At 39.0% G+C, this 25,779-nt stretch overlaps 1 protein-coding gene across 2 annotated transcripts in view; it reads left to right on the top strand.

The window, feature by feature from the left end:
• LOC118964336 (uncharacterized) overlaps positions 1 to 25,539 on the top strand; it is a 150,696-nt gene extending 125,157 nt beyond the window's left edge. For both annotated transcript variants that reach the window (XM_090230750.1, XM_036975350.2), the window contains 2 exons: positions 11,367 to 11,509; positions 24,202 to 25,539. In XM_090230750.1, coding sequence (XP_090086876.1) covers positions 11,367 to 11,509; positions 24,202 to 24,309 — 251 coding nt within the window. In that variant the 3' untranslated portion in view covers positions 24,310 to 25,539. The remainder of the gene's footprint in view (positions 1 to 11,366; positions 11,510 to 24,201) is intronic.
• The last annotated feature ends 240 nt before the right edge of the window (positions 25,540 to 25,779 follow it).

Here is a 25,779-nt window from a genome sequence, read left to right as displayed (position 1 = left end):
GCCTGGTCCATGATCTATAACAGAACGATACTATCCTAGCCTGGTCCCATACCTATAACAGAACCATAGTATCCTAGCCTGGTCCATGATCTAAAACATCTCTAACAGAACCATACTATCCTAGCCTGGTCCCAGATCTATAACGGAACCATACTATTTTAGCCTGGTCCCAGACCTATAACACAACCATACAATCCTAGCCTGGTCCCAGATCTATAACAGAACCATACTATCCTAGCCTGGTCCCAGATCTATAACATAACCATACAATCCTAGCCTGGTCCCAGATCTATAACAAAACCACACTATCCTAGCCTGGTCCCAGATTTATAACGGAACCATACTATCTTAGCCTGGTCCCAGATTTATAACGGAACCATACTATCCTAGCCTGGTCCCAGATTTATAACGGAACCATACTATCCTAGCCTGGTCCCAGATCTAAAACATCTCTAACATAACCATACTATCCTAGCATGGTCCCAGGCCTAGAACAGAACCATATTATCCTAGCCTGGTCCCAGATCTACAACAGAACCATACTATCTTAGCCTGGTCCCAGACCTATAACATCACTAACAGAACCATACTATCCTAGCCTGGTACCAGATTTATAACAGAACCACACATTCCTAGCCTGGTCCCAGATCTATAACAGAACCATACTATCCTAGCCTGGTCCCAGATCTACATCACTAACAGAACCATACTATCCTAGCCTGGTCCCAGATCTATAACAGAACAATACTATCCTAGCCTGGTCCCAGACCTATAACATCACTAACAGAACCATACTATCCTAGCCTGGTCCCAGATTTATAACAGAACCATACAATCCTTGCCTGGTCCCAGATCTCCAACAGAACCACACAATCCTAGCCTGGTCCCAGATCTATAACAGAACCATACTATCCTAGCCTGGTCCCAGACATTCAACAGAACCAGACTATCCTAGCCTTGTCCCAGATCTACAACAGAACCACACAATCCCAGCCTGGTCCCAGATCTATAACAGAACCATACTATCCTAGCCTGGTCCCAGATTTATAACAGAACCATACAATCCTAGCCTGGTCCCAGATCTACAACAGAACCACATTATCCTAGCCTAGCCCCAGATCTATAACAGAACCATACAATCCTAGCCTGGTCCCAGATCTATAACAGAACCATACTATCCTAGCCTGGTCCCAGACATATAACACAACCAGACTATCTTAGCCTGGTCCCAGATCTATAAAAGAAACAAACTGTCCTAGCCTGGTCCCAGATCTATAACAGAACCATACTATCCTAGCCTAGTCCCAGATTTATAACGGAACCACACTATCCTAGCCTGGTCCCAGATCTATAATAGAACAATACTATCCTAGCCTGGTCCCAGATCTATAACAGAACCATACTATCCTAGCCTGGTCCCAGATCTATAACAGAACCATACTATCCTAGCCTGGTCCATGATCTTTTTTAGAACGATACTATCCTAGCCTGGTCCCATACCTATAACAGAACCATACTATCCTAGCCTGGTCCATGATCTAAAACATCTCTAACAGAACCATACTATCCTAGCCTTGTCCCAGATCTATAACGGAACCATACTATCTTAGCCTGGTCCCAGATCTATAACAGAACCATACTATCTTAGCCTGGTCCCAGACCTATAACACAACCATACTATCCTAGCCTGGTCCCAGATTTATAACGGAACCATACTATCCTAGCCTGGTCCCAGATCTCTAACAGAACCATACTATCTTAACCTGGTCCCAGATCTATAACACAACCAGACTATCCTAGCCTGGTCCATGATCTAAAACATCTCTAACAGAACCATACTATCCTAGCCTGGTCCCAGATCTATAACGGAACCATACTATCTTAGCCTGGTCCCAGACCTATAACACAACCAGACTATCCTAGCCTGGTCCCAGATCTATAACACAACCAGACTATCCTAGCCTGGTCCCAGATCTAAAACTTCTCTAACAGAACCATACTATCTTAGCCTGGTCACAGACCTATAACACAACCATACTATCCTAGCCTGGTCCCAGATCTATAACATCACTAACAGAACCATACTATCCTAGCCTGGTCCCAGATCTACATCACTAACAGAACCATACTATCCTAGCCTGGTCCCAGATCTATAACAGAACCATACTATCCTAGCCTGGTCCCAGATCTATAACACAACCATACTATCCTAGCCTGGTCCCAGATGTAAAACATCTCTAACAAAACCATACTATCTTAGCCTGGTCCCAGACCTATAACAGAACCATACTATCCCAGCCTGGTCCCAGATCTATAACACAACCAAACTATCCTAGCCTGGTCCCAGATCTAAAACAGAACCATACTATCCTAGCCTAGTACCAGATCTATAACAGAACCATACAATCCTAGCCTGGTCCCAGATCTATAACAGAACCATACTATCCTAGCCTGGTCTCAGATCTATAACACAACAATACTATCCTAGCCTGTTCCATGATCTATAACAGGACGATACTATCCTAGCCTGGTCCCATACCTAAAACAGAACCATACTATCCTAGCCTGGTCCATGATCTAAAACATCTCTAACAGAACCATACTATCCTAGCCTGGTCCCAGATCTATAACACAACCAGACTATCTTAGCCTGGTCCCAGATCTATAAAAGAAACAAACTGTCCTAGCCTGGTCCCAGATCTATAACAGAACCATACAATCCTAGCCTGGTCCCAGATCTATAACAGAACCATACTATCCTAGCCTGGTCCCAGATTTATAACGGAACCATACTATCTTAGCCTGGTCCCAGATTTATAACGGAACCACACTATCCTAGCCTGGTCCCAGATTTATAACGGAACCATACTATCCTAGCCTGGTCCCAGATCTATAACAGAACCATACTATCTTAGCCTTGTCCCAGATCTATAATAGAACCATACTATCCTAGCCTGGTCCCAGATCTATAAAAGAAACAAACTGTCCTAGCCTGGTCCCAGATCTATAACAGAACCATACTATCCTAGCCTGGTCCCAGATTTATAACGGAACCACACTATCCTAGTCTGGTCCCAGATCTATAATAGAACCATACTATCCTAGCCTGGTCCCAGATCTATAACAGAACCATACTATCCTAGCCTGGTCCCAGATCTATAACAGAACCATACTATCCTAGCCTGGTCCATGATCTATAACAGAACGATACTATCCTAGCCTGGTCCCATACCTATAACAGAACCATACTATCCTAGCCTGGTCCATGATCTAAAACATCTCTAACAGAACCATACTATCCTAGCCTTGTCCCAGATCTATAACGGAACCATACTATCTTAGCCTGGTCCCAGATCTATAACAGAACCATACTATCCTAGCCTGGTCCCAGATTTATAACGGAACCATACTATCTTAGCCTGGTCCCAGATTTATAACGGAACCACACTATCCTAGCCTGGTCCCAGATTTATAACGGAACCATACTATCCTAGCCTGGTCCCAGATCTATAACAGAACCATACTATCTTAGCCTTGTCCCAGATCTATAATAGAACCATACTATCCTAGCCTGGTCCCAGATCTATAACAGAACCATACTATCCTAGCCTGGTCCCAGATCTATAACAGAACCATACTATCTTAGCCTGGTCCCAGACCTATAACAAAACCATACTATCCTAGCCTGGTCCCAGATTTATAACGGAACCATACTATCCTAGCCTGGTCCCAGATCTATAACGGAACCATACTATCTTAGCCTGGTCCCAGACCTATAACACAACCAGACTATCCTAGCCTGGTCCCAGATCTATAACACAACCAGACTATCCTAGCCTGGTCCCAGATCTAAAACTTCTCTAACAGAACCATACTATCTTAGCCTGGTCACAGACCTATAACACAACCATACTATCCTAGCCTGGTCCCAGATCTATAACATCACTACAAGAACCATACTATCCTAGCCTGGTCCCAGATCTACATCACTAACAGAACCATACTATCCTAGCCTGGTCCCAGATCTATAACAGAACCATACTATCCTAGCCTGGTCCCAGATCTAAAACATCTCTAACAAAACCATACTATCTTAGCCTGGTCCCAGACCTATAACAGAACCATACTATCCCAGCCTGGTCCCAGATCTATAACACAACCAGACTATCCTAGCCTGGTCCCAGATCTAAAACAGAACCATACTATCCTAGCCTGGTACCAGATCTATAACAGAACCATACAATCCTAGCCTCGTCCCAGATCTATAACAGAACCATACTATCCTAGCCTGGTCTCAGATCTATAATACAACAATACTATCCTAGCCTGGTCCATGATCTATAACAGAACGATACTATCCTAGCCTGGTCCCATACCTAAAACAGAACCATACTATCCTAGCCTGGTCCATGATCTAAAACATCTCTAACAGAACCATACTATCCTAGCCTGGTCCCAGATCTATAACGGAACCATACTATCTTAGCCTGGTCACAGACCTATAACACAACCAGACTATCTTAGCCTGGTCCCAGATCTATAAAAGAAACAAACTGTCCTAGCCTGGTCCCAGATCTATAACAGAACCATACAATCCTAGCCTGGTCCCAGATCTATTGCAGAACCATACTATCCTAGCCTGGTCCCAGATTTATAACGGAACCATACTATCTTAGCCTGGTCCCAGATTTATAACGGAACCACACTATCCTAGCCTGGTCCCAGATTTATAACGGAACCATACTATCCTAGCCTGGTCCCAGATCTATAACAGAACCATACTATCTTAGCCTTGTCCCAGATCTATAATAGAACCATACTATCCTAGCCTGGTCCCAGATCTATAACAGAACCATACTATCCTAGCCTGGTCCCAGATCTATAACAGAACCATACTATCCTAGCCTGGTCCATGATCTATAACAGAACCATACTATCCTAGCCTGGTCCCATACCTATAACAGAACCATACTATCCTAGCCTGGTCCATGATCTAAAACATCTCTAACAGAACCATACTATCCTAGCCTTGTCCCAGATCTATAACGGAACCATACTATCTTAGCCTGGTCCCAGACCTATAACACAACCATACTATCCTAGCCTGGTCCCAGATTTATAACGGAACCATACTATCCTAGCCTGGTCCCAGATCTCTAACAGAACCATACTATCTTAACCTAGTCCCAGATCTATAACACAACCAGACTATCCTAGCCTGGTCCATGATCTAAAACATCTCTAACAGAACCATACTATCCTAGCCTGGTCCCAGATCTATAACGAAACCATACTATCTTAGCCTGGTCCCAGACCTATAACACAACCAGACTATCCTAGCCAGTCCCAGATCTATAACACAACCAGACTATCCTAGCCTTGTCCCAGATCTAAAACTTCTCTAACAGAACCATACTATCTTAGCCTGGTCACAGACCTATAACACAACCATACTATCCTAGCCTGGTCCCAGATCTATAACATCACTAACAGAACCATACTATCCTAGCCTGGTCCCAGATCTACATCACTAACAGAACCATACTATCCTAGCCTGGTCCCAGATCTATAACAGAACCATACTATCCTAGCCTGGTCCCAGATCTATAACACAACCATACTATCCTAGCCTGGTCCCAGATCTAAAACATCACTAACAGAACCATACTATCCTAGCCTGGTCCCAGATCTACATCACTAACAGAACCATACTATCCTAGCCTGGTCCCAGATCTATAACAGAACCATACTATCCTAGCCTGGTCTCAGATCTATAATACAACAATACTATCCTAGCCTGGTCCATGATCTATAACAGAACGATACTATCCTAGCCTGGTCCCATACCTAAAACAGAACCATACTATCCTAGCCTGGTCCATGATCTAAAACATCTCTAACAGAACCATACTATCCTAGCCTGGTCCCAGATCTATAACGGAACCATACTATCTTAGCCTGGTCACAGACCTATAACACAACCAGACTATCTTAGCCTGGTCCCAGATCTATAAAAGAAACAAACTGTCCTAGCCTGGTCCCAGATCTATAACAGAACCATACAATCCTAGCCTGGTCCCAGATCTATTGCAGAACCATACTATCCTAGCCTGGTCCCAGATTTATAACGGAACCATACTATCTTAGCCTGGTCCCAGATTTATAACGGAACCACACTATCCTAGCCTGGTCCCAGATTTATAACGGAACCATACTATCCTAGCCTGGTCCCAGATCTATAACAGAACCATACTATCTTAGCCTTGTCCCAGATCTATAATAGAACCATACTATCCTAGCCTGGTCCCAGATCTATAACAGAACCATACTATCCTAGCCTGGTCCCAGATCTATAACAGAACCATACTATCCTAGCCTGGTCCATGATCTATAACAGAACCATACTATCCTAGCCTGGTCCCATACCTATAACAGAACCATACTATCCTAGCCTGGTCCATGATCTAAAACATCTCTAACAGAACCATACTATCCTAGCCTTGTCCCAGATCTATAACGGAACCATACTATCTTAGCCTGGTCCCAGACCTATAACACAACCATACTATCCTAGCCTGGTCCCAGATTTATAACGGAACCATACTATCCTAGCCTGGTCCCAGATCTCTAACAGAACCATACTATCTTAACCTAGTCCCAGATCTATAACACAACCAGACTATCCTAGCCTGGTCCATGATCTAAAACATCTCTAACAGAACCATACTATCCTAGCCTGGTCCCAGATCTATAACGAAACCATACTATCTTAGCCTGGTCCCAGACCTATAACACAACCAGACTATCCTAGCCAGTCCCAGATCTATAACACAACCAGACTATCCTAGCCTTGTCCCAGATCTAAAACTTCTCTAACAGAACCATACTATCTTAGCCTGGTCACAGACCTATAACACAACCATACTATCCTAGCCTGGTCCCAGATCTATAACATCACTAACAGAACCATACTATCCTAGCCTGGTCCCAGATCTACATCACTAACAGAACCATACTATCCTAGCCTGGTCCCAGATCTATAACAGAACCATACTATCCTAGCCTGGTCCCAGATCTATAACACAACCATACTATCCTAGCCTGGTCCCAGATCTAAAACATCTCTAACAAAACCATACTATCTTAGCCTGGTCCCAGACCTATAACAGAACCATACTATCCCAGCCTGGTCCCAGATCTATAACACAACCAGACTATCCTAGCCTGGTCCCAGATCTAAAACAGAACCATACTATCCTAGCCTGGTACCAGATCTATAACAGAACCATACAATCCTAGCCTGGTCCCAGATCTATAACAGAACCATACTATCCTAGCCTGGTCCCAGATTTATAACGGAACCATACTATCTTAGCCTGGTCCCAGATTTATAACGGAACCATACTATCCTAGCCTGGTCCCAGATTTATAACGGAACCATACTATCCTAGCCTGGTCCCAGATCTACAACAGAACTATACTATCCTAGCCTGGTCCCAGATCTCTAACAGAACCATACTATCCTAGCCTTGTCCCAGATCTATAACGGAACCATACTATCTTAGCCTGGTCCCAGACCTATAACACAACCAGACTATCCTAGCCTGGTCCCAGATCTATAACACAACCATACTCTCCTAGCCTGGTCCCAGATCTAAAACATCTCTAACAGAACCATACTATCTTAGCCTGGTCCCAGACCTATAACACAACCATACTATCCTAGCCTGGTCCCAGATCTAAAACATCTCTAACATAACCATACTATCTTAGCCTGGTCCCAGATCTATAACACAACCAGACTATCCTAGCCTGGTCCCAGATCTAAAACATCTCTAACAGAACCATACTATCTTAGCCTGGTCCCAGATCTAAAACATCTCTAACAGATCCATACTATCTTAGCCTGGTCCCAGATCTAAAACATCTCTAACAGAACCATACTATCTTAGCCTGGTCCATGATCTAAAACATCTGTAACAGAACCATACCATCCTAGCCTGGTCCCAGATCTCTAACAGAACCATACTCTCCTAGCCTGGTCCCAGATCTATAACATCTGTAACAGAAACATACTATCCTAGCCTGGTCCCAGATCTCTAACAGAACCATACTCTCCTAGCCTGGTCCCAGATCTATAACATCACTAACAGAACAATACTATCTTAGCCTGGTCCCAGATCTATAACATCACTAACAGAACAATACTATCCTAGCCTGGTCCCAGATCTATAACATCACTAACAGAACAATACTATCCTAGCCTGGTCCCAGATCTATAACTTCACTAACATAACCATACTATCCTAGCATGGTCCCAGGCCTAGAACAGAACCATATTATCCTAGCCTGGTCCCAGATCTATAACACAACCATACTATCCTAGCCTGGTCCCAGATCTAAAACATCTCTAACAAAACCATACTATCTTAGCCTGGTCCCAGACCTATAACAGAACCATACTATCCCAGCCTGGTCCCAGATCTATAACACAACCAGACTATCCTAGCCTGGTCCCAGATCTAAAACAGAACCATACTATCCTATTCTGGTACCAGATCTATAACAGAACCATACAATCCTAGCCTGGTCCCAGATCTATAACAGAACCATACTATCCTAGCCTGGTCCCAGATTTATAACGGAACCATACTATCTTAGCCTGGTCCCAGATTTATAACGGAACCATACTATCCTAGCCTGGTCCCAGATTTATAACGGAACCATACTATCCTAGCCTGGTCCCAGATCTACAACAGAACTATACTATCCTAGCCTGGTCCCAGATCTCTAACAGAACCATACTATCCTAGCCTTGTCCCAGATCTATAACGGAACCATACTATCTTAGCCTGGTCCCAGACCTATAACACAACCAGACTATCCTAGCCTGGTCCCAGATCTATAACACAACCATACTCTCCTAGCCTGGTCCCAGATCTAAAACATCTCTAACAGAACCATACTATCTTAGCCTGGTCCCAGACCTATAACACAACCATACTATCCTAGCCTGGTCCCAGATCTAAAACATCTCTAACATAACCATACTATCTTAGCCTGGTCCCAGATCTATAACACAACCAGACTATCCTAGCCTGGTCCCAGATCTAAAACATCTCTAACAGAACCATACTATCTTAGCCTGGTCCCAGATCTAAAACATCTCTAACAGATCCATACTATCTTAGCCTGGTCCCAGATCTAAAACATCTCTAACAGAACCATACTATCTTAGCCTGGTCCATGATCTAAAACATCTGTAACAGAACCATACCATCCTAGCCTGGTCCCAGATCTCTAACAGAACCATACTCTCCTAGCCTGGTCCCAGATCTATAACATCTGTAACAGAAACATACTATCCTAGCCTGGTCCCAGATCTCTAACAGAACCATACTCTCCTAGCCTGGTCCCAGATCTATAACATCACTAACAGAACAATACTATCTTAGCCTGGTCCCAGATCTATAACATCACTAACAGAACAATACTATCCTAGCCTGGTCCCAGATCTATAACATCACTAACAGAACAATACTATCCTAGCCTGGTCCCAGATCTATAACTTCACTAACATAACCATACTATCCTAGCATGGTCCCAGGCCTAGAACAGAACCATATTATCCTAGCCTGGTCCCAGATCTATAACAGAACCATACTATCCTAGCCTGGTCCCAGATCTATAACAGAACCATACAACCCTAGCCTGGTACCAGATCTATAACAGAACCATACAATCCTAGCCTGGTCCCAGATTTATAACAGAACCATACAATCCTTGCCTGGTCCCAGATCTACAACAGAACCACAAAATCCTAGCCTGGTCCCAGATCTATAACAGAACCATACTATCATAGCCTGGTCCCAGATCTACATCACTAACAGAACCATACTATCCTAGCCTGGTCCCAGATCTATAACAGAACCATACTATCCTAGCCTGGTCCCAGACCTATAACATCACTAACAGAACCATACTATCATAGCCTGGTCCCAGATTTATAACAGAACCATACAATCCTTGCCTGGTCCCAGATCTACAACAGAACCACACAATCCTAGCCTGGTCCCAGATATATAACAGAACCATACTATCTTAGCCTGGTCCCAGACCTATAACATCACTAACAGAACCATACTATCCTAGCCTGGTCCCAGATTTATAACAGAACCACACAATCCTAGCCTGGTCCCAGATCTATAACAGAACCATACTATCCTAGCCTGGTCCCAGATCTACATCACTAACAGAACCATACTATCCTAGCCTGGTCCCAGATCTATAACATAACCATACTATCCTAGCCTGGTCCCAGACCTATAACATCACTAACAGAACCATACAATCCTAGCCTGGTCCCAGATTTATAACAGAACCATACAATCCTTGCCTGGTCCCAGATCTCCAACAGAACCACACAATCCTAGCCTGGTCCCAGATCTATAACAGAACCATACTATCCTAGCCTGGTCCCAGACATTCAACAGAACCAGACTATCCTAGCCTGGTCCCAGATCTACAACAGAACCACACAATCCCAGCCTGGTCCCAGATCTATAACATAACCATACTATCCTAGCCTGGTCCCAGATTTATAACAGAACCATACAATCCTAGCCTGGTCCCAGATCTACAACATAACCACATTATCCTAGCCTAGCCCCAGATCTATAACAGAACCATACAATCCTAGCCTGGTCCCAGATCTACAACATAACCACATTATCCTAGCCTAGCCCCAGATCTATAACAGAACCATACAATCCTAGCCTGGTCCCAGATCTACAACAGAACCATACTATCCTAGCCTGGTCCCAGACCTATAACACAACCATACTATCCTTGCCTGGTCCATGATCTAAAGCAGAACAATACTATCCTAGCCTGGTCCCAGATCTATAACAGAACCATACTATCCTAGCCTGGTCCCAGGCCTAGAACAGAACCATATTATCCTAGCCTGGTCCCAGACCTATAACGGAACAATACTATCCTAGCCTGGTCCCAGATCTATAACAGAACCATACAATCCTAGTCTGGTCCCAGATCTATAACAGAACCATACTATCCTAGCCTGGTCCCAAATCTATAACAGAACCATACAATCCTAGCCTGGTCCCAGATCTAAAACGGAACCATACTATCCTAGCCTGGTCCCAGATTTATAACGGAACCATACTATCCTAGCCTGGTCCCAGATCTTTAACAGAACCATACTATCCTAGCCTGGTCCCAGATCTACAACAGAACCATACTATCCTAGCCTGGTCCCAGATTTATAGCAGAACCATACATTCCTTGCCTGGTCCCAGATCTTATTTCTTATTACGGGCTTCTTGTGTGTTCTGATTGGTTCACAGAGAAGCAGTGTCTGAAACCCCACGATCCACTGACCACTTGTGTGCAGGATCATAATCCCCTCCTTCTGTGTCTGCTGCTGGTGGGATGTGGGGTGCTACTCCTCTACAGCACCATCCTCACCATCACCGTCGTCCTCATCTGGGTAGGTAGATCCTGCACAATGACAGAGCCTGCGTTCCAAATTGCAGCCTATGGTAGGCCACTTTACTGCATCATGCACTTTATGGAACTACGATAGAAAACAGTCAGTGTAATCCTCGACACAATTTAAAATGTATTGTCTGGATAGGTCTTTCTTCAACTGTCACATAAAATCAGTCATTTGGGACGCAGACAGACTGACAGCAACGTGTCAGACAGACTGACAGCAACGTGTCAGACAGACTGACAGCAACGTGTCAGACAGACTGACAGCAACGTGTCAGACAGACTGACTGACAGCAACGTGTCAGACAGACTGACTGACAGCAACGTGTCAGACAGACTGACAGCAACATGTCAGACAGACTGACTGCAACGTGTCAGACAGACTGACAGCAACGTGTCAGACAGACTGACTGACAGCAACGTGTCAGACAGACTGACTGACAGCAACGTGTCAGACAGACTGACAGCAACATGTCAGACAGACTGACAGCAACATGTCAGACAGACTGACAGCAACGTGTCAGACAGACTGACAGCAACATGTCAGACAGACTGACAGCAACATGTCAGACAGACTGACAGCAACATGTCAGACAGACTGACAGCAACATGTCAGACAGACTGACAGCAACATGTCAGACAGACTGACAGCAACGTGTCAGACAGACTGACTGACAGCAACGTGTCAGACAGACTGACAGCAACGTGTCAGACAGACTGACTGACAGCAACGTGTCAGACAGACTGACAGCAACATGTCAGACAGACTGACAGCAACGTGTCAGACAGACTGACTGACAACAACATGTATTCTGATGGTAATGTATGTATAGATGACACTGTATTCTGATGGTAATGTATGTATAGATGACACTGTATTCTGATGGTAATGTATGTATAGATGACCCTGTATTCTGATGGTAATGTATGTATAGATTACACTGTATTCTGATGGTAATGTATGTATAGTATATATAGATGACCCTGTATTCTGATGGTAATGTATGTATAGATGACCCTGTATTCTGATGGTAATGTATGTATAGATGACACTGTATTCTGATGGTAATGTATGTATAGTATGTATAGATGACCCTGTATTCTGATGGTAATGTATGTATAGTATGTATAGATGACCCTGTATTCTGATGGTAATGTATGTATAGATGACACTGTATTCTGATGGTAATGTATGTATAGATGACCCTGTATTCTGATGGTAATGTATGTATAGATGACACTGTATTCTGATGGTAATGTATGTATAGTATATATAGATGACCCTGTATTCTGATGGTAATGTATGTATAGATGACCCTGTATTCTGATGGTAATGTATGTATAGATGACACTGTATTCTGATGGTAATGTATGTATAGATGACCCTGTATTCTGATGGTAATGCATGTATAGATGACCCTGTATTCTGATGGTAATGTATGTATAGATGACCATGTATTCTGATGGTAATGTATGTATAGATGACATTGTATTCTGATGGTAATGTATGTATAGATGACCCTGTATTCTGATGGTAATGTATGTATAGATGACACTGTATTCTGATGGTAATGTATGTATAGTATGTATAGATAACACTATATTCTGATGGTAATGTATGTATAGATGACCCTGTATTCTGATGGTAATGTATGTATAGATGACCCTGTATTCTGATGGTAATGTATGTATAGATGACACTGTATTCTGATGGTAATGTATGTATAGTATATATAGATGACCCTGTATTCTGATGGTAATGTATGTATAGATGACCCTGTATTCTGATGGTAATGTATATATAGATGACACTGTATTCTGATGGTAATGTATGTATAGTATGTATAGATGACACGGTATTCTGATGGTAATGTATGTATAGATGACCCTGTATTCTGATGGTAATGTATGTATAGATGACCCTGTATTCTGATGGTAATGTATGTATAGATGACCCTGTATTCTGATGGTAATGTATGTATAGATGACCCTGTATTCTGATGGTAATGTATGTATAGATGACACTGTATTCTGATGGTAATGTATGTATAGATGACACTGTATTCTGATGGTAATGTATGTATAGTATGTATAGATGACCCTGTATTCTGATGGTAATGTATGTATAGATGACACTGTATTCTGATGGTAATGTATGTATAGTATGTATAGATGACACTGTATTATGATGGTAATGTATGTACAGTATGTATAGATGACCCTGCATTCTGATGGTAATGTATGTATAGATGACACTGTATTCTGACAGTAATGTATGTATAGATGACCCTGTATTCTGATGGTAATGTATGTATAGATGACACTGTATTCTGACAGTAATGTATGTATAGATGACCCTGTATTCTGATGGTAATGTATGTATAGATGACACTGTATTCTGACAGTAATGTATGTATAGATGACCCTGTATTCTGATGGTAATGTATGTATAGTATGTATAGATGACCCTGTGTTCTGATGGTAATGTATGTATAGATGACCCTGTATTCTGATGGTAATGTATGTATAGTATGTATAGATGACCCTGTATTCTGACGGTAATGTATGTATAGATGACACTGTATTCTGATGGTAATGTATGTATAGATGACACTGTATTCTGACAGTAATGTATGTATAGATGACCCTGTATTCTGATGGTAATGTAGGTATAGATGACCCTGTATTCTGATGGTAATGTATGTATAGATGACACTGTATTCTGATGGTAATGTATGTATAGATGACACTGTATTCTGATGGTAATGTATGCATAGTATGTATCGATGACACTGTATTCTGATGGTAATGTATGTATAGATGACCCTGTATTCTGATGGTAATGTATGTATAGTATGTAAAGATGACCCTGTATTCTGATGGTAATGTATGTATAGATGACCCTGTATTCTGATGGTAATGTATGTATAGATGACCCTGTATTCTGATGGTAATGTATGTATAGCATGTATAGATAACCCTGTATTCTGATGGTAATGTATGTATAGATGACCCTGTATTCTGATGGTAATGTATGTATAGATGACCCTGTATTCTGATGGTAATGTATGTATAGTATGTATAGATGACCCTGTATTCTGATGGTAATGTATGTATAGATGACGCTGTATTCTGATGGTAATGTATGTATAGATGACACTGTATTCTGATGGTAATGTATGTATAGTATGTATAGATGACCCTGTATTCTGATGGTAATGTATGTATAGATGACCCTGTATTCTGATGGTAATGTATGTATAGTATGTATAGATGACCCTGTATTCTGATGGTAATGTATGTATAGATGACACTGTATTCTGATGGTAATGTATCTATAGATGACCCTGTATTCTGATGGTAATGTATGTATAGATGACACTGTATTCTGATGGTAATGTATGTATAGATGACCCTGTATTCTGATGGTAATGTATGTATAGATGACACTGTATTCTGATGGTAATGTATGTATAGATGACACTGTATTCTGATGGTAATGTATGTATAGTATGTATAGATGACCCTGTATTCTGATGGTAATGTATGTATAGATGACACTGTATTCTGATGGTAATGTATGTATAGTATGTATAGATGACCCTGTATTCTGATGGTAATGTATGTATAGATGACGATGTATTCTGATGGTAATGTATGTATAGATGACACTGTATTCTGATGGTAATGTATGTATAGTATGTATAGATGACACTGTACTCTGATGGTAATGTATGTATAGATGACACTGTATTCTGATGGTAATGTATGTATAGTATGTATAGATGACCCTGTATTCTGATGGTAATGTATGTATAGATGACGCTGTATTCTGATGGTAATGTATGTATAGATGACCCTGTATTCTGATGGTAATGTATGTATAGATGACACTGTATTCTGATGGTAATGTATGTATAGATGACACTGTATTCTGATGATAATGTATGTATAGATGACCCTGTATTCCGATGGTAATGTATATATAGTATGTATAGATGACACTGTATTCTGATGGTAATGTAAGTATAGATGACGCTGTATTCTGATGGTAATGTATGTATAGATGACACTGTATTCTGACGATAATGTATGCATAGATGACACTGTATTCTGATGGTAATGTATGTATAGTATGTATAGATGACCCTGTATTCTGATGGTAATGTATGTATAGATGACCCTGTATTCTGATGGTAATGTATGTATAGTATGTATAGATGACCCTGTATTCTGATGGTAATGTATGTATAGATGACACTGTATTCTGATGGTAATGTATGTATAGATGACCCTGTATTCTGATGGTAATGTATGTATAGTATGTATAGATGACCCTGTATTCTGATGGTAATGTATGTATAGTATGTATAGATGACCCTGTATTCTGATGGTAATGTATGTATAGATGACACTCTATTCTGATGGTAATGTATGTATAGATGACACTGTATTCTGATGGTAATGTATGTATAGATGACCCTGTATTCTGATGGTAATGTATGTATAGATGACACTGTATTCTGATGGTAATGTATGTATAGATGACCCTGTATTCTGATAGTAATGTATGTATAGTATGTATAGATGACCCTGTATTCTGATGGTAATGTATGTATAGATGACACTGTATTCTGATGGTAATGTATGTATAGTATGTATAGATGACCCTGTATTCTGATGGTAATGTATGTATAGTATGTATAGATGACACTGTATTCTGATGGTAATGTATGTATAGATGACCCTGTATTCTGATGGTAATGTATGTATAGTATGTATAGATGACACTGTATTCTGATGGTAATGTATATATAGATGACACTGTATTCTGATGGTAATGTATATATAGATGACACTGTATTCTGATGGTAATGTATGTATAGATGACACTGTATTCTGATGGTAATGTATATATAGATGACACTGTATTCTGATGGTAATGTATGTATAGTATGTATAGATGACCCTGTATTCTGATGGTAATGTATGTATAGATGACCCTGTATTCTGATGGTAATGTATGTATAGATGACACTGTATTCTGATGGTAATGTATGTATAGATGACACTGTATTCTGATGGTAATGTATGTATAGATGACCCTGTATTCTGATGGTAATGTATGTACAGTATGTATAGATGACCCTGTATTCTGATGGTAATGTATGTATAGATGACACTGTATTCTGATGGTAATGTATGTATAGATGACCCTGTATTCTGATGGTAATGTATGTATAGATGACCCTGTATTCTGATGGTAATGTATGTACAGTATGTATAGATGACCCTGTATTCTGATGGTAATGTATGTATAGTATGTATAGATGACCCTGTATTCTGATGGTAATGTATGTATAGATGACACTGTATTCTGATGGTAATGTATGTATAGATGACCCTGTATTCTGATGGTAATGTATGTATAGATGACGCTGTATTCTGATGGTAATGTATGTATAGATGACCCTATATTCTGATGGGATTGTATGTATAGATGACACTGTATTCTAATGGTAATGTATGTATAGATGACACTGTATTCTGATGGTAATGTATGTATAGTATGTATAGATGACCCTGTATTCTGATGGTAATGTATGTATAGATGACACTGTATTCTGATGGTAATGTATGTATAGTATGTCTAAATGACGCTGTATTCTGATGGTAATGTATGTATAGATGACGCTGTATTCTGATGGTAATGTATGTATAGATGACACTGTATTCTGATGGTAATGTATGTATAGTATGTATAGATGACACTGTACTCTGATGGTAATGTATGTATAGATGACACTGTATTCTGATGGTAATGTATGTATAGTATGTATAGATGACCCTGTATTCTGATGGTAATGTATGTATAGATGACGCTGTATTCTGATGGTAATGTATGTATAGATGACCCTGTATTCTGATGGTATAGTATATATAGATGAACCTGTATTCTGATGGTAATGTATGTATAGATGACACTGTATTCTGATGGTAATGTATGTATAGATGACACTGTATTCTGATGGTAATGTATGTATAGATGACCCTGTATTCCGATGGTAATGTATATATAGTATGTATAGATGACACTGTATTCTGATGGTAATGTAAGTATAGATGACGCTGTATTCTGATGGTAATGTATGTATAGATGACACTGTATTCTGACGATAATGTATGCATAGATGACACTGTATTCTGATGGTAATGTATGTATAGTATATATAGATGACACTGTATTCTGATGGTAATGTATGTATAGTATGTATAGATTACCCTGTATTGTGATGGTAATGTAGATATAGATGACACTGTATTCTGATGGTAATGTATGTATTGATGACACTGTATTCTGATGGTAATGTATGTATAGTATGTATAGATGACCCTGTATTCTAATGGTAATGTATGTACAGTATGTATAGATGACCCTGTATTCTGATGGTAATGTATGTATAGTATGTATAGATGACCCTGTATTCTGATGGTAATGTATGTATAGATGACCCTGTATTCTGATGGTAATGTATGTATAGTATGTATAGATGACCCTGTATTCTGATGGTAATGTATGTATAGTATGTATAGATGACCCTGTATTCTGATGGTAATGTATGTATAGATGACCCTGTATTCTGATGGTAATGTATGTATAGATGACCCTGTATTCTGATGGTAATGTATGTATAGATGACCCTGTATTCTGATGGTAATGTATGTATAGTATGTATAGATGACCCTGTATTCTGATGGTAATGTATGTATAGATGACCCTGTATTCTGATGGTAATGTATGTATAGATGACCCTGTATTCTGATGGTAATGTATGTATAGATGACCCTGTATTCTGATGGTAATGTATGTATAGATGACCCTGTATTCTGATGGTAATGTATGTATAGTATGTATAGATGACACTGTATTCTGATGGTAATGTATGTATAGATGACACTGTATTCTGATGGTAATGTATGTATAGATGACCCTGTATTCTGATGGTAATGTATGTATAGTATGTATAGATGACCCTGTATTCTGATGGTATAGTATGTATAGATGACCCTGTATTCTGATGGTAATGTATGTATAGTATGTATAGATGACCCTGTATTCTGATGGTAATGTATGTATAGTATGTATAGATGACACTGTATTCTGATGGTAATATATGTATAGTATGTATATATGACCCTGTATTCTGATGGTAATGTATGTATAGATGACACTGTATTCTGATGGTAATGTATGTATAGTATGTATTGATGACCCTGTATTCTGATGGTAATGTATGTATAGATGACGCTGTATTCTGATGGTAATGTATGTATAGATGACACTGTGTTCTGATGATAATGTATGTATAGATGACACTGTATTCTGATGGTAATGTATGTATAGATGACCCTGTATTCTGATGGTAATGTATGTATAGTATGTATAGATGACACTATATTCTGATGGTAATGTATGTATAGATGACGCTGTATTCTGATGGTAATGTATGTATAGATGACACTGTATTCTGATGGTAATGTATGTATAGTATGTATAGATGACACTGTATTCTGACGATAATGTATGTATAGATGACACTGTATTCTGATGGTAATGTATGTATAGTATGTATAGATGACACTGTAATCTGATGGTAATGTATGTATAGTATGTATAGATGACACTGTATTCTGATGGTAATGTATGTATAGTATGTATAGATGACCCTGTATTGTGATGGTAATGTAGGTATAGATGACACTGTATTCTGATGGTAATGTATGTATTGATGACACTGTATTCTGATGGTAATGTATGTATAGTATGTATAGATGACCCTGTATTCTGATGGTAATGTATGTATAGTATGTACAGATGACCCTGTATTCTGATGGTAATGTCTGTATAGTATGTATAGATGACCCTGTTTTCTGATGGTAATGTATGTATAGATGACCCTGTATTCTGATGGTAATGTATGTATAGTATGTATAGATGACACTATATTCTGATGGTAATGTATGTATAGATGACGCTGTATTCTGATGGTAATGTATGTATAGATGACACTGTATTCTGACGATAATGTATGTATAGATGACACTGTATTCTGACGGTAATGTATGTATAGATGACACTGTATTCTGATGGTAATGTATGTATAGTATGTATAGATGACCCTTTATTCTGATGGTAATGTATGTATAGATGACCCTGTAGTCTGATGGTAATGTATGTATAGATGACACTGTATTCTGATGGTAATGTATGTATAGATGACACTGTATTCTGATGGTAATGTATGTATAGTATGTATAGATGACCCTGTATTCTGATGGTAATGTATGTATAGTATGTATAGATGACACTGTATTCTCATGGTAATGTATGTATAGATGACACTGTATTCGGATGGTAATGTATGTATAGTATGTATAGATGACCCTGTATTCTGATGGTAATGTATGTACAGTATGTACAGATGACCCTGTATTCTGATGGTAATGTATGTATAGATGACACTGTATTCTGATGGTATAGTATGTACAGTATATATAGATGACCCTGTATTCTGATGGTAATGTATGTATAGATGACCCTGTATTCTGATGGTAATGTGTGTATAGTATGTATAGATGACCCTGTATTCTGATGGTAATGTATGTACAGTATATATAGATGACCCTGTATTCTGATGGTAATGTATGTATAGATGACCCTGTATTCTGATGGTAATGTATGTATAGATGACACTGTATTCTGATGGTATAGTATGTATAGATGACCCTGTATTCTGATGGTAATGTATGTATAGTATGTATAGATGACCCTGTATTCTGATGGTAATGTATGTATAGTATGTATAGATGACACTGTATTCTGATGGTAATGTATGTATAGATGACCCTGTATTCTGATGGTAATGTATGTATAGTATGTATAGATGACACTGTATTCTGATGGTAATGTATGTATAGATGACACTGTATTCTGATGGTAATGTATGTATAGTATGTATAGATGACCCTGTATTCTGATGGTAATGTATGTATAGATGACCCTGTATTCTGATGGTAATGTATGTATAGTATGTATAGATGACCATGTATTCTGATGGTAATGTATGTATAGATGACCCTGTATTCTGATGGTAATGTATGTATAGATGACACTGTATTCTGATGGTAATGTATGTATAGATGACCCTGTATTCTGATGTTAATGTATGTATAGATGACCCTGTATTCTGATGGTAATGTATGTATAGATGACCCTGTATTCTGACGGTAATGTATGTATAGTATGTATAGATGACCCTGTATTCTGATGGTAATGTATGTATAGTATGTATAGATGACCCTGTATTCTGATGGTAATGTATGTATAGATGACCCTGTATTCTGATGGTAATGTATGTATAGTATGTATAGATGACACTGTAATCTGATGGTAATGTATGTATAGTATGTATAGATGACACTGTATTCTGATGGTAATGTATGTATAGTATGTATAGATGACAATGTAATCTGATGGTAATGTATGTATAGTATGTATAGATGACAATGTAATCTGATGGTAATGTATGTATAGTATGTATAGATGACACTGTATTCTGATGGTAATATATGTATAGTATGTATAGATGACCCTGTATTCTGATGGTAATGTATGTATAGATGACCCTGTATTCTGATGGTAATGTATGTATAGATGACCCTGTATTCTGATGGTAATGTATGTATAGTATGTATAGATGACCCTGTATTCTGATGGTAATGTATGTATAGATGACACTGTATTCTGATGGTAATGTATGTATAGTATGTATAGATGACCCTGTATTCTGATGGTAATGTATGTATAGATGACCCTGTATTCTGATGGTAATGTATGTATAGTATGTATAGATGACCCTGTATTCTGATGGTAATGTATGTATAGATGACCCTGTATTCTGATGGTAATGTATGTATAGTATGTATAGATGACCCTGTATTCTGATGGTAATGTATGTATAGTATGTATAGATGACACTGTATTCTGATGGTAATGTATGTATAGATGACCCTGTATTCTGATGGTAATGTATGTATAGTATGTATAGATGACCCTGTATTCTGATGGTATTGTATGTATAGATGACACTGTATTCTGATGGTAATGTATGTATAGATGACACTGTATTCTGATGGTAATGTATGTATAGTATGTATAGATGACCCTGTAATCTGATGTTAATGTATGTATAGATGACACTGTATTCTGATGGTAATGTATGTATAGATGACCCTGTATTCTGATGGTAATGTATGTATAGTATGTATAGATGACCCTGTAATCTGATGTTAATGTATGTATAGTATGTATAGATGGCCCTGTATTCTGATGGTAATGTATGTATAGATGACCCTGTATTCTAATGGTAATGTATGTATAGATGACCCTGTATTCTGATGGTAATGTATGTATAGTATGTATAGATGACCCTGTATTCTGATGGTAATGTATGTATAGTATGTATAGATGACCCTGTATTCTGATGGTAATGTGTATAGATGACCCTGTATTCTGATGGTAATGTATGTATAGATGACCCTGTATTCTGATGGTAATGTATGTATAGTATGTATAGATGACCCTGTATTCTGATGGTATAGTATGTATAGATGACGCTGTATTCTGATGGTAATGTATGTATAGATGACACTGTATTCTGACGATAATGTATGTATAGATGACACTGTATTCTGACGGTAATGTATGTATAGATGACACTGTATTCTGATGGTAATGTATGTATAGTATGTATAGATGACCCTGTATTCTGATGGTAATGTATGTATAGATGACCCTGTAGTCTGATGGTAATGTATGTATAGATGACACTGTATTCTGATGGTAATGTATGTATAGATGACACTGTATTCTGATGGTAATGTATGTATAGTATGTATAGATGACCCTGTATTCTGATGGTAATGTATGTATAGTATGTATAGATGACACTGTATTCTGATGGTAATGTATGTATAGTATGTATAGATGACCCTGTATTCTGATGGTAATGTATGTATAGTATGTATAGATGACCCTGTATTCTGATGGTAATGTGTATAGATGACCCTGTATTCTGATGGTAATGTATGTATAGATGACCCTGTATTCTGATGGTAATGTATGTATAGATGACCCTGTATTCTGATGGTAATGTATGTATAGTATGTATAGATGACCCTGTATTCTGATGGTATAGTATGTATAGATGACGCTGTATTCTGATGGTAATGTATGTATAGATGACACTGTATTCTGACGATAATGTATGTATAGATGACACTGTATTCTGACGGTAATGTATGTATAGATGACACTGTATTCTGATGGTAATGTATGTATAGTATGTATAGATGACCCTGTATTCTGATGGTAATGTATGTATAGTATGTATAGATGACCCTGTATTCTGATGGTAATGTATGTATAGATGACCCTGTAGTCTGATGGTAATGTATGTATAGATGACACTGTATTCTGATGGTAATGTATGTATAGTATGTATAGATGACCCTGTATTCTGATGGTAATGTATGTATAGTATGTATAGATGACACTGTATTCTGATGGTAATGTATGTATAGATGACACTGTATTCGGATGGTAATGTATGTATAGTATGTATAGATGACCCTGTATTCTGATGGTAATGTATGTACAGTATGTACAGATGACCCTGTATTCTGATGGTAATGTATGTATAGTATGTATAGATGACCCTGTGTTCTGATGGTAATGTATGTATAGTATGTATAGACGACCCTGTATTCTGATGATAATGTATGTATAGATGACACTGTATTCTGATGGTAATGTATGTATAGTATGTATAGATGACCCTGTATTCTGATGGTAATGTATGTACAGTATGTATAGATGACCCTGTATTCTGATGGTAATGTATGTATAGATGACCCTGTATTCTGATGGTAATGTGTGTATAGTATGTATAGATGACCCTGTAATCTGATGGTAATGTATGTACAGTATATATAGATGACCCTTTATTCTGATGGTAATGTATGTATAGATGACCCTGTATTCTGATGGTAATGTATGTATAGATGACACTGTATTCTGATGGTATAGTATGTATAGATGACCCTGTATTCTGATGGTAATGTATGTATAGTATGTATAGATGACCCTGTATTCTGATGGTAATGTATGTATAGTATGTATAGATGACACTGTATTCTGATGGTAATGTATGTATAGTATGTATAGATGACCCTGTATTCTGATGGTAATGTATGTATAGTATGTATAGATGACACTGTATTCTGATGGTAATGTATGTATAGTATGTATAGATGACACTGTATTCTGATGGTAATGTATGTATAGTATGTATAGATGACCCTGTATTCTGATGGTAATGTATGTATAGATGACACTGTATTCTGATGGTAATGTATGTATAGATGACCCTTTATTCTGATGGTAATGTATGTATAGTATGTATAGATGACCCTGTATTCTGATGGTAATGTATGTATAGATGACCCTGTATTCTGATGGTAATGTATGTATAGATGACCCTGTATTCTGATGGTAATGTATGTATAGTATGTATAGATGACCCTGTATTCTTCTATTACTAATGGGTTGATATCTTTTTTCCTCAGAGGAAGCTGAAGAAGGAAGTGTCTGCTCAGACTACATATCTGAACATAAGGCTAGGAGAGAAGAGAGTTCCTCAGAGAGTCCAGTATCCAGTCACCGGAAGGTTCTGACGCTGACCTTCCTAAGGCTGTGCGTGCACGACTTTTGTGCACTATGTAGGGAATAGGGTGCCATCTGGGACTTAGCCGATTGGCTCTTCAATCAATCTACTGACGCATTCAACGGCTCGAACGGCTTCACGATGCATTGGAACGGCTTCATACTGCATTGGAACGGCTTCATACTGCATTAGAATGGCTTCATACTGCATTAGAATGGCTTCATACTGCATTAGAACGGCTTCACGATGCATTGGAATGGCTTCATACTGCATTGGAATGGCTTCATACTGCATTAGAACGGCTTCACGATGCATTAGAACGGCTTCACGATGCATTAGAACGGCTTCACGATGCATTGGAATGGCTTCATACTGCATTGGAATGGCTTCCTACTGCATTATAATGGCTTCATACTGCATTAGAATGGCTTCATACTGCATTAGAATGGCTTCATACTGCATTAGAACGGCTTCACGATGCATTGGAATGGCTTCATACTGCATTGGAATGGCTTCATACTGTATTAGAATGGCTTCATACTGCATTAGAATGGCTTCATACTGCATTAGAACGGCTTCACGATGCATTGGAATGGCTTCATACTGCATTGGAATGGCTTCATACTGCATTAGAATGGCTTCATACTGCATTGGAACGGCTTCATACTGCATTAGAATGGCTTCATACTGTATTATAATGGCTTCATACTGCATTAGAATGGCTTCATACTGCATTAGAATGGCTTCATACTGCATTAGAATGGCTTCATACTGTATTAGAATTGCTTCATACTGCATTAGAATGGTTTCATACTGCATTAGAATGGCTTCATACTGCATTAGAATGGCTTCATACCACATTAGAATGGCTTCATACTGCATTAGAATAGCTTCATACTGCATTAGAATGGCTTCATACTGCATTAGAATGGCTTCATACTGCATTAGAATGGCTTCATACTGCATTGGAATGGCTTCATACTGCATTAGAATGGCTTCATACTGCATTAGAATGGCTTCATACTGCATTAGAATGGCTTCATACTGCATTGGAACGGCTTCAGAGTACATTATTCTTACAGACTTTAAGTAAAGTTTTACCAATCAGGATGTTTGTATTAAAGAGTGTTCACCGACACTGTATAATCTCTGTGTTGTTCCATAACAATGACTCCCTCCCTATTGGTTAATGCTTTGTACGAAGCTGTTTGTGTTTGAAAAGTAAAGGAAGGAGAAAGTTCATGTGAGTTTCACTTCGTACCCTCACGTTAGGCCCTCACCACACGTTCTTCCTGACATGCCAGGGCTCACGCTCAAATGGCACCCTATTCCCTATGTAGTGCACTACTGTTGACCAGGGTGCATATGGGCTCTGGTCTAAAGTAGTGCACTATAATATAGGGAATAGGGTGCCATTTGGGACCCCTCCGAGACATTTTCACACCTATTCTAGGAAATCAAAGATCATGTCTACTGCGTA

Source organism: Oncorhynchus mykiss, chromosome 3 (genome assembly GCF_057628025.1).
Source record: "Oncorhynchus mykiss isolate SJ-2025 chromosome 3, ASM5762802v1, whole genome shotgun sequence".
Lineage (NCBI taxonomy): Eukaryota > Metazoa > Chordata > Actinopteri > Salmoniformes > Salmonidae > Oncorhynchus > Oncorhynchus mykiss.
The sequence above is the reverse complement of the archived record's forward strand: the minus strand, read 5'-3'. Positions and strand labels throughout refer to the sequence as shown.